At 45.9% G+C, this 12,792-nt stretch overlaps 1 protein-coding gene across 1 annotated transcript; it reads left to right on the forward strand.

The window, feature by feature from the left end:
* Positions 1-9,539: 9,539 nt before the first annotated feature.
* Positions 9,540-12,792, forward strand: LOC133462460 (cytosolic 5'-nucleotidase 1A-like). Its single transcript, XM_061743714.1, has 7 exons — positions 9,540-9,913; positions 10,987-11,068; positions 11,220-11,315; positions 11,465-11,585; positions 11,715-11,840; positions 12,002-12,186; positions 12,274-12,792. The coding sequence occupies exons 2-7, from the start codon at positions 11,051-11,053 to the stop codon at positions 12,580-12,582; spliced, it is 855 nt and encodes a 284-aa protein (XP_061599698.1). The 5' UTR covers positions 9,540-9,913; positions 10,987-11,050; the 3' UTR covers positions 12,583-12,792.

Consider the following 12,792-nt stretch of genomic DNA (forward strand, 5'->3'; position numbering starts at 1 on the left):
TTAGTTAGAAATTAAACTTTAAATATACAAAGATTAATCCATCTCAAGTCTGCTGTACTAAATATAACAATGTCAACTTTCTTAGAAGATGAAGATTTGAAAAATCCCCCTTAAGATTAGTAGAAACACAGACGTGGACCAATGCATGGATACCTTTCCACAGAAAACAAAGGTATGGTGTCAAAAGGTATTTTGATTCTTTCTTCTTTAAAAAAAAACATGCTCTACATGGCTCAGGTTTAAACTGTGCCCTTTAAACCTAAGTTAAGTAGTGATTTTGAGGTTAAGAACTGATTTGGTGGTTCACTTGCTCTTGAAGTGATGAATCCAACAATAAAATGTCATTATTCTCTGTGCAATGCAAACATTTATTTTAAAACAACAAATAAAGTACAGTGAAATATTTTTTATATACCCTCATACATATAAAATTGAACTCTTTAGAGTCAGTGTCAGTGTTATTGCACTTACTTTTCACATGAGGGATTGTGAAGCAGCTATGTGTTGACGAGAAAAATTGCTAGTGCTGGAAAAAGGAAAAAAATTGAAAATGAAAAATTTGTAACTGTAAAATTTACTTTTGAAAAAACATATATGAATAGCTGTCTGTAATTTGTCTATATATATTTCTATAAAAAAACTGAAAATCTCCAAAAGTTTCTGACAATTAAACATAAGATTGAAATACAAGAGAATAAACTGCATGAAACAAAGTTGTCCTTTAACAGAGTGGACATAGTGAACTTTGGTCTTTACAAGACAAAATAAAAGTGATAGATGATAAACCATATATATGTATATATATATATATATATATATATATATATATATATATATATATATATATATATACATATATATATATATATATATATATAAGTATATTGTTACTTTTAATAATTTGGTTTGCTGTCAAATCATTGCTTTAGTGATGCACATAAGTTTCAGTTTCCTATTAAAGAACCTGTTCACATATAATGCTGGTGTCGCGTCATTGTGCCGAAAATTGACATGCCGCAGGATCACGCATTACTGAACACACACCATGCTCAAGAAGATTTATGATCTTATGACCTCAAAGTAATTGAACGTTAACTTCCAAACAACTCCAAAGTGTCTTTATTTACATGTTGTGACTTGTGAAGCGACCTTATGTAGAAATGACTACGTATAATGAGATGCAACAATCTTACGAGCAAATACAAGTAAATAATTAAATACAATTAGGGAAATGGAAACAAAGTCAACAAACTATGTGCAGTTATCCCACACAGCACCCCAAAACCCTGTTGGAGCTTCCACTAAGTGCTACCACTCACAGTAGCGGACACATAGCACACACATGACAGTTTATATAGTAGCTGCATAATAAAACACAGAAAAGAGGGCCTTCATTTACATTTTGTGCAATGATAAATTAAAGTTAAGAAATTAAGTTAATAGATATTGTCGTTATTTAACAGTACATACAGTAAACTACAGACCGAGTTGAATAAGTGTACCTCCATTCAAAAATACGACAGATGTCATGTATGTGGCAGGGAGACACATGTTGTGAGCAGAGCTGATCTTCCTGAGAGTTCACCTGTGGAAGCTGAATTAGAGTGTCAGCATGGAGCAACACATCTCATCTCAGCAGACAGACTACAGGATATCAGGTCTGCCACAGGAAAAGACAAAACATTGCAGTTTCTAACTTAAACAGTGAGGCAGAGCTGGCCTGAGGACAAGTCACCGAGTGAATTCACGCCTTTCTTCTCACTACAAGAAGAGTTGAGCCACCAAGATGGTACGATCTTCAGAAATGTGTGTGCTGTCATACCTGGTGCACCGAGGGAAGACATCACAAACTGATTACACCCATAACACCTGGGCAGTAGAAGGATGTCTGCAAAGGGTTAGAGAGCGCGTCTACTGGCTGGGCATAAATGACCAGATCTACAACTAAATAAACTAACACAAAGAAACACTGATGTCACATGAAGTTCCATGCAGAAGTGGGCAAAGGTGGATGCAGATTTGTTTGTTTTTGATAATAATATCTTATCACTGAGGACTATTTCTCACACTTTTAGGAATACATTACCTGGCAGACACCAAATCTACCACGGTGACAAAGAACCTGAAAGCTTATTTTGCCTGCCAAGCTATTCCAGATTCAGTGGTTTCTAACAACCACCCACAATATGTGTCCCAGGAATTTCAATAATTCTGGAAACAGTTGGGATTTCAGCATGAGACGTCATCACCAGGCTACAGAGACACAGCAAGGCCAGATTAGCTGTTGAGACCCCCAAGTGTGTCTCCATTACACTGTAGTGCCTAGAAGATTGAAACAGATAATAAAATACTGCATGAAAACGTTGTGTTGTTTCACGGAGTGAACTGTATCTCTCCAAGAGGAGATGGGGTATAAAACATGACATTATTAAAGGCAAAAACAATTCTGCTACTTTACACCAGAGGGCGACAAACACCAAGGCAATACAGTCCATCCATCCATCCATCCATCCATCCATCCATCCATCCATTTTTCTTCCTATGTAGGGTCCCAGGGATCTGCTGGAGTCGATCCCAGCTCTCTTCAGGTGAAAGGCAGGTGTAAACCTCAAACAGGTCACTAGTCCGTAGCAGGGCCACATATAGACATACAATCACTAGTATGGACAATTTAGAAACATCCATGTTTTTTAGACAAACATGTTTTGGACTGTAGGAGGAAGCTGGAGTACCTGGAGGAACCCCACACAAACCCAGGAAGAACATGCAAAACTGTTTCTACAGATAAACTATACAATATGTATTTCATATACAGTAACTATAAGATAGATAATAATATAAATGCCTTTTGTTTGATGGGCTGACGACTCAGTTTAAGTGTGACCTTAAGGTTTTTTTCATGTAATTTGCTTCCCTGCTGCAAATACGTTTCAGTTTTCTTGGAAAAAAAGAACCTGTTCACACGTTATGTTGGATAGATTGTCCTGAAACACTGGAAATGACTTGCAACAGCCTCGTCCATGAACTAACATTCATCACATTCCATCATAAGATCAGAGTTAGTAATATTTCCCTTAAAAAATTAAAAAATAAAAAGTTTGAGTTTCACTTGATCACATCTTGGTAGATGAGCTTTAATGGCTTTATATTTTATTTTATTCTTCTCAATAACTTACTTGTGAAATACCACAAAAAGATTTAAACATGTTCATCTTTGTAAATATGCTGCCATGATTATTACTAAAATAAAGTTTCTGCATACTGCTCTTTTTATAGTGACGCCACAAGTGAGCAGTATACATGGGGGTAATAGCCTCTAAAAAGTGCAGCCTTCACAGGTACAGAGCACACACCAAATTTGCGTACAAGTGTGTTCGCTTGCGCATACAATGCACGACGCTGTCTATAAATGTCCCCATCATCGGACAGGTCGTCATTAATGTAGTGTCCGAAGTATTTGATCTCATTGCACACTTTGAGGACAGTGCCAGACAAAAAGAAGTCAGGAAATGACAGTTTGCTGTCCTCTTTGGTCCTGACGATCATTATGTTGCTTTTCTTTGCATTGTAGAGAATGTCAAAGTCGAGGTCATATTGTGAGCAGACCCTCAGTAGCTGTTGAAGACCAGCACTATATGGTGAAAAAAATTACTAAATCATCAGCGTACATCAGGTGGTTGATGATGGTGTTACCAACCACGCAGCCTGTACCACAGCCACTGAGCAGCTTGGATAATTCATCCATATAAATATTCAATAAAAATGGAGACAAAATGCTACCCTGTCTAACTCCATTGCATACTCCAAACGGAGCAGACATAAAGTTACCCCACCTTATATGCATTGCCTGATGAGCATACCAAAAAACCAGAATCCTTAAAAGATACTTGGGAACACCTCTGCTGTGCAATTTATAAAACAATTTTTCATGGTTTACACAATCAAAGGCTTTAGAGGCATCAATAAAACACAGAAACATTGTGGAATTATGCCTGTTATACAGATCTAAAATCTCCTTTAGAGCAAAAATACACATGTCGGTCCCATGTCTGGTTTTGAAACCAAATTATCAGATGTCAGGACAAACCGTTCTAGCCTATTCAGTAAGGTCCTCTCCAGAATTTTGTATATATATATATATATATATATATATATATATAAAGTATATTATTACTTTTAATAATTTTGTTTGCTGTCAATTCATTGCTTTAGGGCTGTGCATATGTTTTAGTTTCCTATTAAAGAACCTGTTCACATTTGATGTCGGTGTCACGTCATTGTGCCGAAAAACTTGAAAATTGACATGCTTCAGCATGCACTACTTTTAGTTTTCGCTTTCAGTTTCTTGGAAAACACGTTATGTTGGATTGATTGTCCTGAAAAACTGGAAATGACTTTCAACAGCTTCGCCCATGAATTAACATTCATCACATTCCATCATAAGATCAGAGTTAGTAACATTGTCCCTTCAAAATTAAAAAAATAAAAAGAATGAGTTTCACTTGATCAGGTAGCTTTAATGGCTTTAGATTTAATTTTATTCTTCTCAATAACTTACTTGTGAAATACCACAAAAAGATTTAAACATATTGATCTTTGTAAATATGCTGCCATGATTATTACTAAAATAACAGGTTAGTTGTTACCAGAAGTTTAATATCGTTTGGTTACTTTGTAACCTTGGTTCTCTGAGTGAGAGACTATCTCTCCACTCCGTTACATATTCCATATGTACGGGGATTGACCCCCCTGCTGTCAAGGTACGTGGATATTTCTTTAAGACACACCGGCTTGCCCGGCCACGCCCCTAGGTCCACCTATAAAGCACCTGTGCTGGCGTGTAATCAGTGATAGTTTGATCGAAACATGTCTCCGAGCGGCCTGAAAGCTGGAGAGATAGTCTCTCACTCAGAGAACCAAGGTTACAAAGTAACCAAACGTTCTCTATCGTATCGAGACTATCTCTCCACTCCGTTACATATTCCATATGTACGGGGAACCCTTTAAGACACCCCGTGAGGAGACGGTGCAGTTCACAAGCCCAGTACACTGAAAGGTGACACTTCTACACACTTTACATACCAAACAGGACAAGGCCCCACGGACGCAAAGGCCAAGCCTGAGAGGCAGACGGGCCGCTCAGGACAGTCTGCAACCTGCAAGACTGACCAAGAACCCAACAAGAAGTCAAGAACGAAGCGGCCGCTCAGATCGGCCTGCAGACGCCAGGCTGACCGGAGGAGTCAACAAAGGATGTAGCCGCCTACCGTTGAGTCACATCCAGCACCCGCTCACCAAAGGACGGGCTGGCCGTAACAGTCAGGCGGTAAAACCGCAAAGACGTGGACCGAGACGAGCATGTGGCTGCCGCACAGATGGTAGATGGAGAGGCCCCTTTTTACAAGGCCCATGAGATGGCCACGTGTCGAGTGCGCCCGAACCCAGGACGGGACAGGCACACCCGAGAACACATAAGTCTCCTGAATAGTGTCCGGAATCCAGTGGGACAGTCGAGACTTCGATAAGGGTCCGCCCACACAGCTCGCTAGTTGAATCAAAATAAAAAGCCGATCAGCCTTCTGATGGCCTGTGTGCGCCGTACGTATTCTGTCAAGGCCCTGACAGGGCCTAGCATGGGCAGGAGCAACTCAGTTGTCTATCCCACCTCAGAAGGGGACAGTGACCGCAGCCCAACCGTTTGGGAAAGATAGAACCCAGACAGAACCTCAGGCAGGAATGCTGGGTCGGGGCGGAAAACAACCCCCGAGCCATCCGGCAGGAACCTGCAGCAGTCACAGTGACTGGACAGTGCAGGGAGCTCGCTCACCCTGCTGGAAGAAGTCACAGCCAGCAGAAACACGGTTCCAAATGAAAGCCATTGCAAATCAGCAACCCAAGGGCTCAAAGGGGGGATGCTGAAGTGCACCAAGGACGATATCCAAGTCCCAAGGAGGGACTGAAGGTCCAGTCCTACGAACCGCATGCCTCTGGGGACCCTTAAGGAACTGGGAAATCAGGGAGCAGACATCGAGAGACAATGCATGCTCACCGACACGAACTGCCTTTACAGCTGCCACCAAACCTTGCAGGGCGGCAGCAGACGTCCCAGCCTCCCATTGGGACTATAAAGAATCTGACAGGACGCCCCGGGCAATGACTTAACGGGGATCCATCTAGTGGGTCCCACACCAATTGGTAAATACCCCCCCTCGGTATGAGTAGGGCCGCTTGCACAGTCCCCGTGCAAGCCAGGAGCCCGTCCCTCTCAGGGGCCAGGCCACCAGTCCGAGCCCCCGCTGGGGAGGGACGGAACAGGGCTCCGCCCGCCTGGGACAGCAGGTCCCGCCGAAGCGGGAGAACCCATGCTGTGCCGACCAGGAGAGGTGGAATCGCAGGAAACCACAGCATGTCGGGCCAAAAGGGGGGGGGGGGGGGGGTTGGGCACTAGAATCAGCCTCACCCTTTCCACCTAATCCCGTGAAGGAGAGGCTGGAAAAGAGTGAACGGAGGGAAGGCATAGAGAAGACCCTGAGGCCATGGGTGCGCCAGCGCGGCCCATCCCAGGGGGGGGAGATCGTTGCAGACTCCCCTGCCCGTTGATATAGGCCGTTGCGACTGCGCTGCCGGTCCTGACAACGACATGGTGACCTCTCAGTCTTGGCAGGAACTGTCAGAGTGCCAAAGGACAGCTGTCAGCTCCAAGACGCTTATGTGCTGGGACATCCAGCGACCGCTCTAGCGGATGTCGACCCCACAGCCTTCGTGGACAGCGCCTCGGCCTATTCGGGATGCGTCTGTAAACCAGTCGGCGATACACCACCGGTCCCAGAGCACTCCTGTTCGCCCAATTGGCCGGATCCACAACTGTGATCTGGCGGGACATCTGTGGACACAGGCCCAAGCTCAGCAGGCACCATTGGACAAGTCGCATATACAGGAGGGCAAGAGGGACAACCTGCACCATGGCTGCCATCAGGCCCATGAGATGAAGGCAGATACCCCCAGCCGACCCGAGACTGCTGCAAGCGGCCGAGGCAGGCCGAAGCTTGCCATGCTGACTCTCCAGAGTCAGCATGATAGCTGCCCTCCTAGAGTCCAAAACTGTACCCAGGAAGGTCGTCACCCGAGAAGGCCGCGAGCTCGCTCTTCACGTGAGCCAAGCGCAGACCCAGGGTTTGAATGTGCCCCAGAAACAGGGCCACATGGTGGCGGTAGAGCTCCTCCGAGACCGCACAGACCAGCCCATCGTCGAGGTAAATGCGGATGCGGAGCCCCTGCAGCCTCATGGGTGCGAGGACCGCATCCATACATCGGGCAAATGTCCGGGGAGCCAGGGATATCCCGCCTGGCGATCCCTGCACTCCACCTCCCTCATGGCGAGCTTCTCCAGAAGGGAGGACAACTCCTCCCGCAGAGCCTCTGCATGTTGAGAGTCAATCACAGTGGCCAACCTCGCCAGAGGGAGTCCGTGAGAAACTGAAAGTGGTAGCCATGGGTCATGGTGGAAACAACCCATGGGACCGCCCCCAAAGCCGACCACACGTCCCTGTAACGGCCCATCGACAGGGGCCGCCGGCAGGCTGGGGTCTGAGAATAGTCAGGAGGCAGGGGGGGGGGGGGGGGGGGGGGTGCTTGGAGGCAGTCACGCCTACGAAAAGCCTCCAGCTGGGGCTTGAGGGGCCCCCGTTCCCCACGTTGCGGCCTCTAGTGGAGGGACGGCCTCTCTTCTTTCTCACTTTTCTGTGTTCTTGGCCGCCAGAAGCCCCTGGAAGAGCACGACGCCTCCTGTGCAGTGCGGCGACTGGCCGTGCCCGCTGCAACGACTGAGCTGCATATGAACCAAACATGGCTGAAGGTTCCACCGGCAACCCAACCAACAGTCCCGCTCACTTTGCTGGAGCCGAGACTGGGACAGCCGTAAGTGGCGTCCACCAACCCAAGGGGATGCTAAGGCACTGCCTGTAGCCACCCACCTGCTCCTTCGTAATCAAATAGAGGGACTGAGGAAGCAGACCGAAGCTCACAGCAACATCGGAACCCCCAGGACCCCCCCTGCACCTCTTTGGACAGGCCAAAAAGGTAGAGGGACATAGCAGCCCCTGAATTCGTCAGACGGGTCTGAGTAACCATAGCCCTGTGCAGCTTAGCAAGCAGGCTATCCATGACTCCTGCTGGGACAGGCCCACGAATGTGCCGGAGGGAGAGGGGAGCGGACACGCTGCCGTCACCATGAATGTGCCGGTGGGAGAGGGGAGTGCCACGCTGCCTTCACCACAAACGAACCAGTGGGAGAGGGGAGCGGACACGCTGCCTTCACCACAAATGTACCGGTGGGAGAGGGGAGCAGACACGCTGCCATCACCACAAATGTACCGGTGGGAGAGGGGAGCGGACATGCTGCCGTCACCACAAATGTACCCGTGGGAGAGGGGAGCGGACACGCTGCCGTCACCACAAATGTACCGGTGGGAAAGGGGAACGGACACGCTGCCTTCACCACAAATGTGCCGGTGGGAGAGGGGAGCGGACACGCTGCCTTCACCACAAATGTGCTGGTGGGAGAGGGGAGCGTACACGCTGCCGTCACCACGAATGTGCCGGAGGGAGAGGGGAGCGGACATGCTGCCTTCACCAAAAAAGTGTCGGTGGGAGAGGGGAGCGGACACGCTGCCATCACCACGAAAGTGCCGGTGGGAGAGGGGAGCAAACACGCTGCACTCACCACAGGGTTTTGCCAAAGCGGAGTCGGAGGGAGAAACGAGAGGAGAGAGAGCTGGATCCATCTGAGGGAGAGGCCCGCAGGCAACACGCCCCCTGTCATCCATGGTCGAAATCTGAGACACGATGCAGACTGTGTGCACAGCTTCCGGTCGAAGTAAACCGTTCGCACACCAGTTCCCCAAAGTCAGGTAGGAGGGGCACCCGTACCGGTACGGGGCAAACATCCCCGCCCTCTTTAAGCCGAGAGGGCGCCATAATGGTTGCCGCGTCTCCTCTTAGGAAGAGGGGAACTTCTTCTCTTTTTTTTTCTCTTTTTTTTCCCTGCTTTTCACTGGCTTATTATTTTTTTTTTTTTTAAACAGGGATAATGCACAAAAAAAAAACCCATTAATCTTGTAAACAAGAAGAGATGCTTTGAGCCAGGTTATAGCAACAATTGCTAATTTCCGCCTGTAGTCCCTTAGAAAAGCTCTACAGCGGGCCTCACTGGTACGTGCAGACAAATTAAAACAAGTCATGCACGGCCGTGGCTCTCTGTGGCCAAAGAATGCGTGCTGAGGTCGCCATGCGCCCATCACTCCATGATTGCCCAATCACTCCATTATTGCGCAATCACTCCATTATTGCGCAACCACTCCACGATTGCGCAATCACCGACTGCGCAATTGCTCCGCTCCTTCGCCTTTTTTCCTTCTCCCTCTCTTTCCGGCCAATATGCGAGGCTTTGCTCAGATAGCCTAGTTCCTTGTTTTTTTGTTTGCACTTATAACAAAAAAAGGAGGAGAAGTCCGCTGTCAGCCGACCCGGACCCGGCCGGCGCTTAACACGGACTACCACTCTCACCCCGGCGTCTCCTCACGCGTAGCGGAGGCAGACGGGTGTCGGCTCGACTGGAGCCGCGTCTTCCCACCCGCTGTCAGCCGACTTAAACAGTCTGCACACCACGCGGGCCCCACCGAGCGTGTCAACTCATCAGCAACATGAGCAATACGCTGGAGGGAGAATCACGGTCGCCTGACCGGAAGACCAGCACGGATCCAACCGGGCGCGTCAATTCACGGGGCATGAGCGATACGCCGGAGGAGAACCGGGGATCAGCACGGGTCTCTGTGTGTTTTCCGGAGAAGAAGAAGGGAAACAGCAATCCAGGGAGGCTGCCCGCAGACAGACGCCCGACCACAGCTACGGCTGGGTAAGTGGACTCACACTGCACCCACACACACTTCTCTGTAACATAGATCGTTCATCTTCACGTTGTACCTTGAACTCAGGTGGAGATCAAACAATCACTGATTACACGCCAGCACAGGTGCTTTATAGGTGGACCTAGGGGCGTGGCCGGGCAAGCCGGTGTGTCTTAAAGAAATATCCACGTACCTTGACAGCAGGGGGGTCAATCCCCGTACATATGGAATATGTAACGGAGTGGAGAGATAGTCTCGATACGATAGAGAACATCAGTTGATTTAAAATATATATATAATATACACATGGAGGGAATTTTTCAGCTTATAAGAAGATTAAAAAAAAATCAACATTTATTTTGTCAGTATGGGCGGTTCCCCATGGATTTGCTCTTTAAAAAGGTGACAATAGAGAAAACTTTTTACCTTTGTCTCCCTGATGCTTAAACATTTGAAATGAAGATTCATTGCTTTTAAAATGACACAGAATATTTGTGTTATTCTCTGTGTCATGGTGTTGCAGAGCTACAATCCAGAGCTGTACAATCTACAAGAAACAAGGAAATGGAAAACAGAAAAATAAACTCTGCACCTCGACAAACTGGATGAGTTAGCAGCTGCTTCTTCGTAGTAGTTGATTAACAAACAATTTTTTTTTAAGATTTTTTGGCTCTAGTAGACATGCAGCAAAGGGCCGTAGGCCAGGACTCAAACCTGCGACCGCTGCAGGAGGACCGTAGTATCAGTACATGGGATGCTTGCTTTAACCACTGTGTCACCAAGCAGCCACATCAACAAACACATTTGACAGAACCATTTGAGAACTCTCTATTTTATTGGTGATTAATAGATCATTCAAATACGTGATCAGGAGGGTTGTAAAGGCTTCAATATTTAGGAATCAGACCAAACAGGGTTTCAACTCCTGTCAGGGTGGAGTGGACACCCAAATATTTCTGACAACGATGAACCGTGTTACAACACTCCTTCATTTCTCTATAAGTACTTGTGATAGGAATAATTGTGTTGGCAAAAATGAGCGTCAAACACTTCTACCACTGTTTGGTTCACGTCTTAACAGAAATTAAAACAGAGAGGACCAAAGAGGCATTGGAGTAGACACCGGTCTCCCAAAGAGAGAAACAATGTACCGTCCTAGAGGGGTAATGTACAAAGGTTTTTTCTATATTACAACATTTTAACAAGATGTTATTAAAATAAAAATTGTAAGTATTTCTTAAATTTGATATAAAAGTAACCACATGACTGTGCTGGCATTTGTTTTAACCATCATTTGGACTCTGATGTCTGAAGATTCCCGTGACCATTGCAATGTCTTCGGACCTGGTGTTTGTGATGGATCAGCAGAGCGACTCAGTGAGACCTGGTCCTCTCTTCTCCTTCATCAGGGTGAGATACCACCGAGAAACATGCCTCTACAACCACATGTTGAACAGACACATTCATAGACAAAACAAGGACATACACACACACATTCTCCTCCTTAAATAATTGTAAAATAAGTTCTAATAATTTCCTGATTCTTGTTGTAATTTTAGGCTCTGAAAGCAGTGAATGATCACTTGTTACAGTATTACAAAAAGAGTAAAGAGCTTTTTAAAGTCCTTCTTATTGCTGACAACTCATCAGGCTCATTAACATCTACCATCAGAGATAACGGTGAGGAACAGTTTTGCAGTTTTGTTGGAAAATTTACATTATGAAACATACCAGTAAGACGTTGATGAAATGCAATTTTCAGTGTAAATATTGAATGAGCTCCATCTGATCCATCTTCCCGATCTGCAGAACTGGAAGAACTCATCATTGCTTTGTTTGTCAGTGAAGAAAATCTTCTCAGAGAACTAAAGAGAAACCGTACCCAGCTGTACCTGTCTACTGAAAACTCAAAGGTTCAAGAAGCACTGGCGAATGGTAAAGATGATCGATTAAGATTATATAAAAGGAGCTTTTTGTTATTCTGCATGCTAGTAGCTTTAAAGTTTACACAAAACTGAAAATTTAAGGTGTGAAGTCTGTTCTGTTGTATGTGGCACCATGACTGTGTGTAATACTCTGAGCTAATGTTTGTGCAGATATAGCTGCTGCTGTTGTTCAGATCCCAGAGCAGATGAAGGAAGTGTCAGAGACTGAGCTGCGAGTGGCCTTCGATGGTGATGCGGTCATCTTCTCCAATGAGTCAGAGTTTGTTTTTGCCGAGCAAGGTCTTCAAGCCTTCCTTGAACACGAGAGGAAACATGTTGAAGATCCAATGAAAAAGGTATTTATTGTAGCAAAATTGAATTTTTGGGCTCACTCAAGTAAAAAGATGATCATAAATGTTAATGTTCACTTCTCCGTTCTTCAGGGGCCATTGACGGGGTTCCTGAAGTCTTTAGAGAGTCTAAAGAAGAAGTTACGTGACAAAGGCCTAAAAAGCAACATGATCCGTACCTACCTGGTGACATCTCGTGGTCCAGGCTGCGCTGGGTACAGAGCCCTGAACACTCTGCAGAGATGGGACCTGGAGATGGACGAGGCTGTGTTTCTAGGGGGAACTGGGAAAGGTCCCACACTGCAGAGAATCGGGCCACATATTTTCTTCGATGATCAGGAGAGGCATGTTGAGGATGCATTAGCAGTTGGCACACTTGCATGTCAGGTGCCTGATAACTGAAACCAACCACAAAGCAATTCATGTTTAGAAAAGTTACAACCAGTGAGTATGTAAATCACTGAGGAGTGCCAGTTGCCTGAGGGATTTTTTTGTTTGATTTTATAATTGCTTTATTTTTCCCCAAAATGTTTCTTTGAAATTCATGTATACTTACACATCTCTTTTAATCATTTTCATCAATGTTTGTAATCTGTATAAGTTTGAACTTTT

This window comes from Cololabis saira, chromosome 16 (genome assembly GCF_033807715.1).
Source record: "Cololabis saira isolate AMF1-May2022 chromosome 16, fColSai1.1, whole genome shotgun sequence".
Classification (NCBI taxonomy): domain Eukaryota; kingdom Metazoa; phylum Chordata; class Actinopteri; order Beloniformes; family Belonidae; genus Cololabis; species Cololabis saira.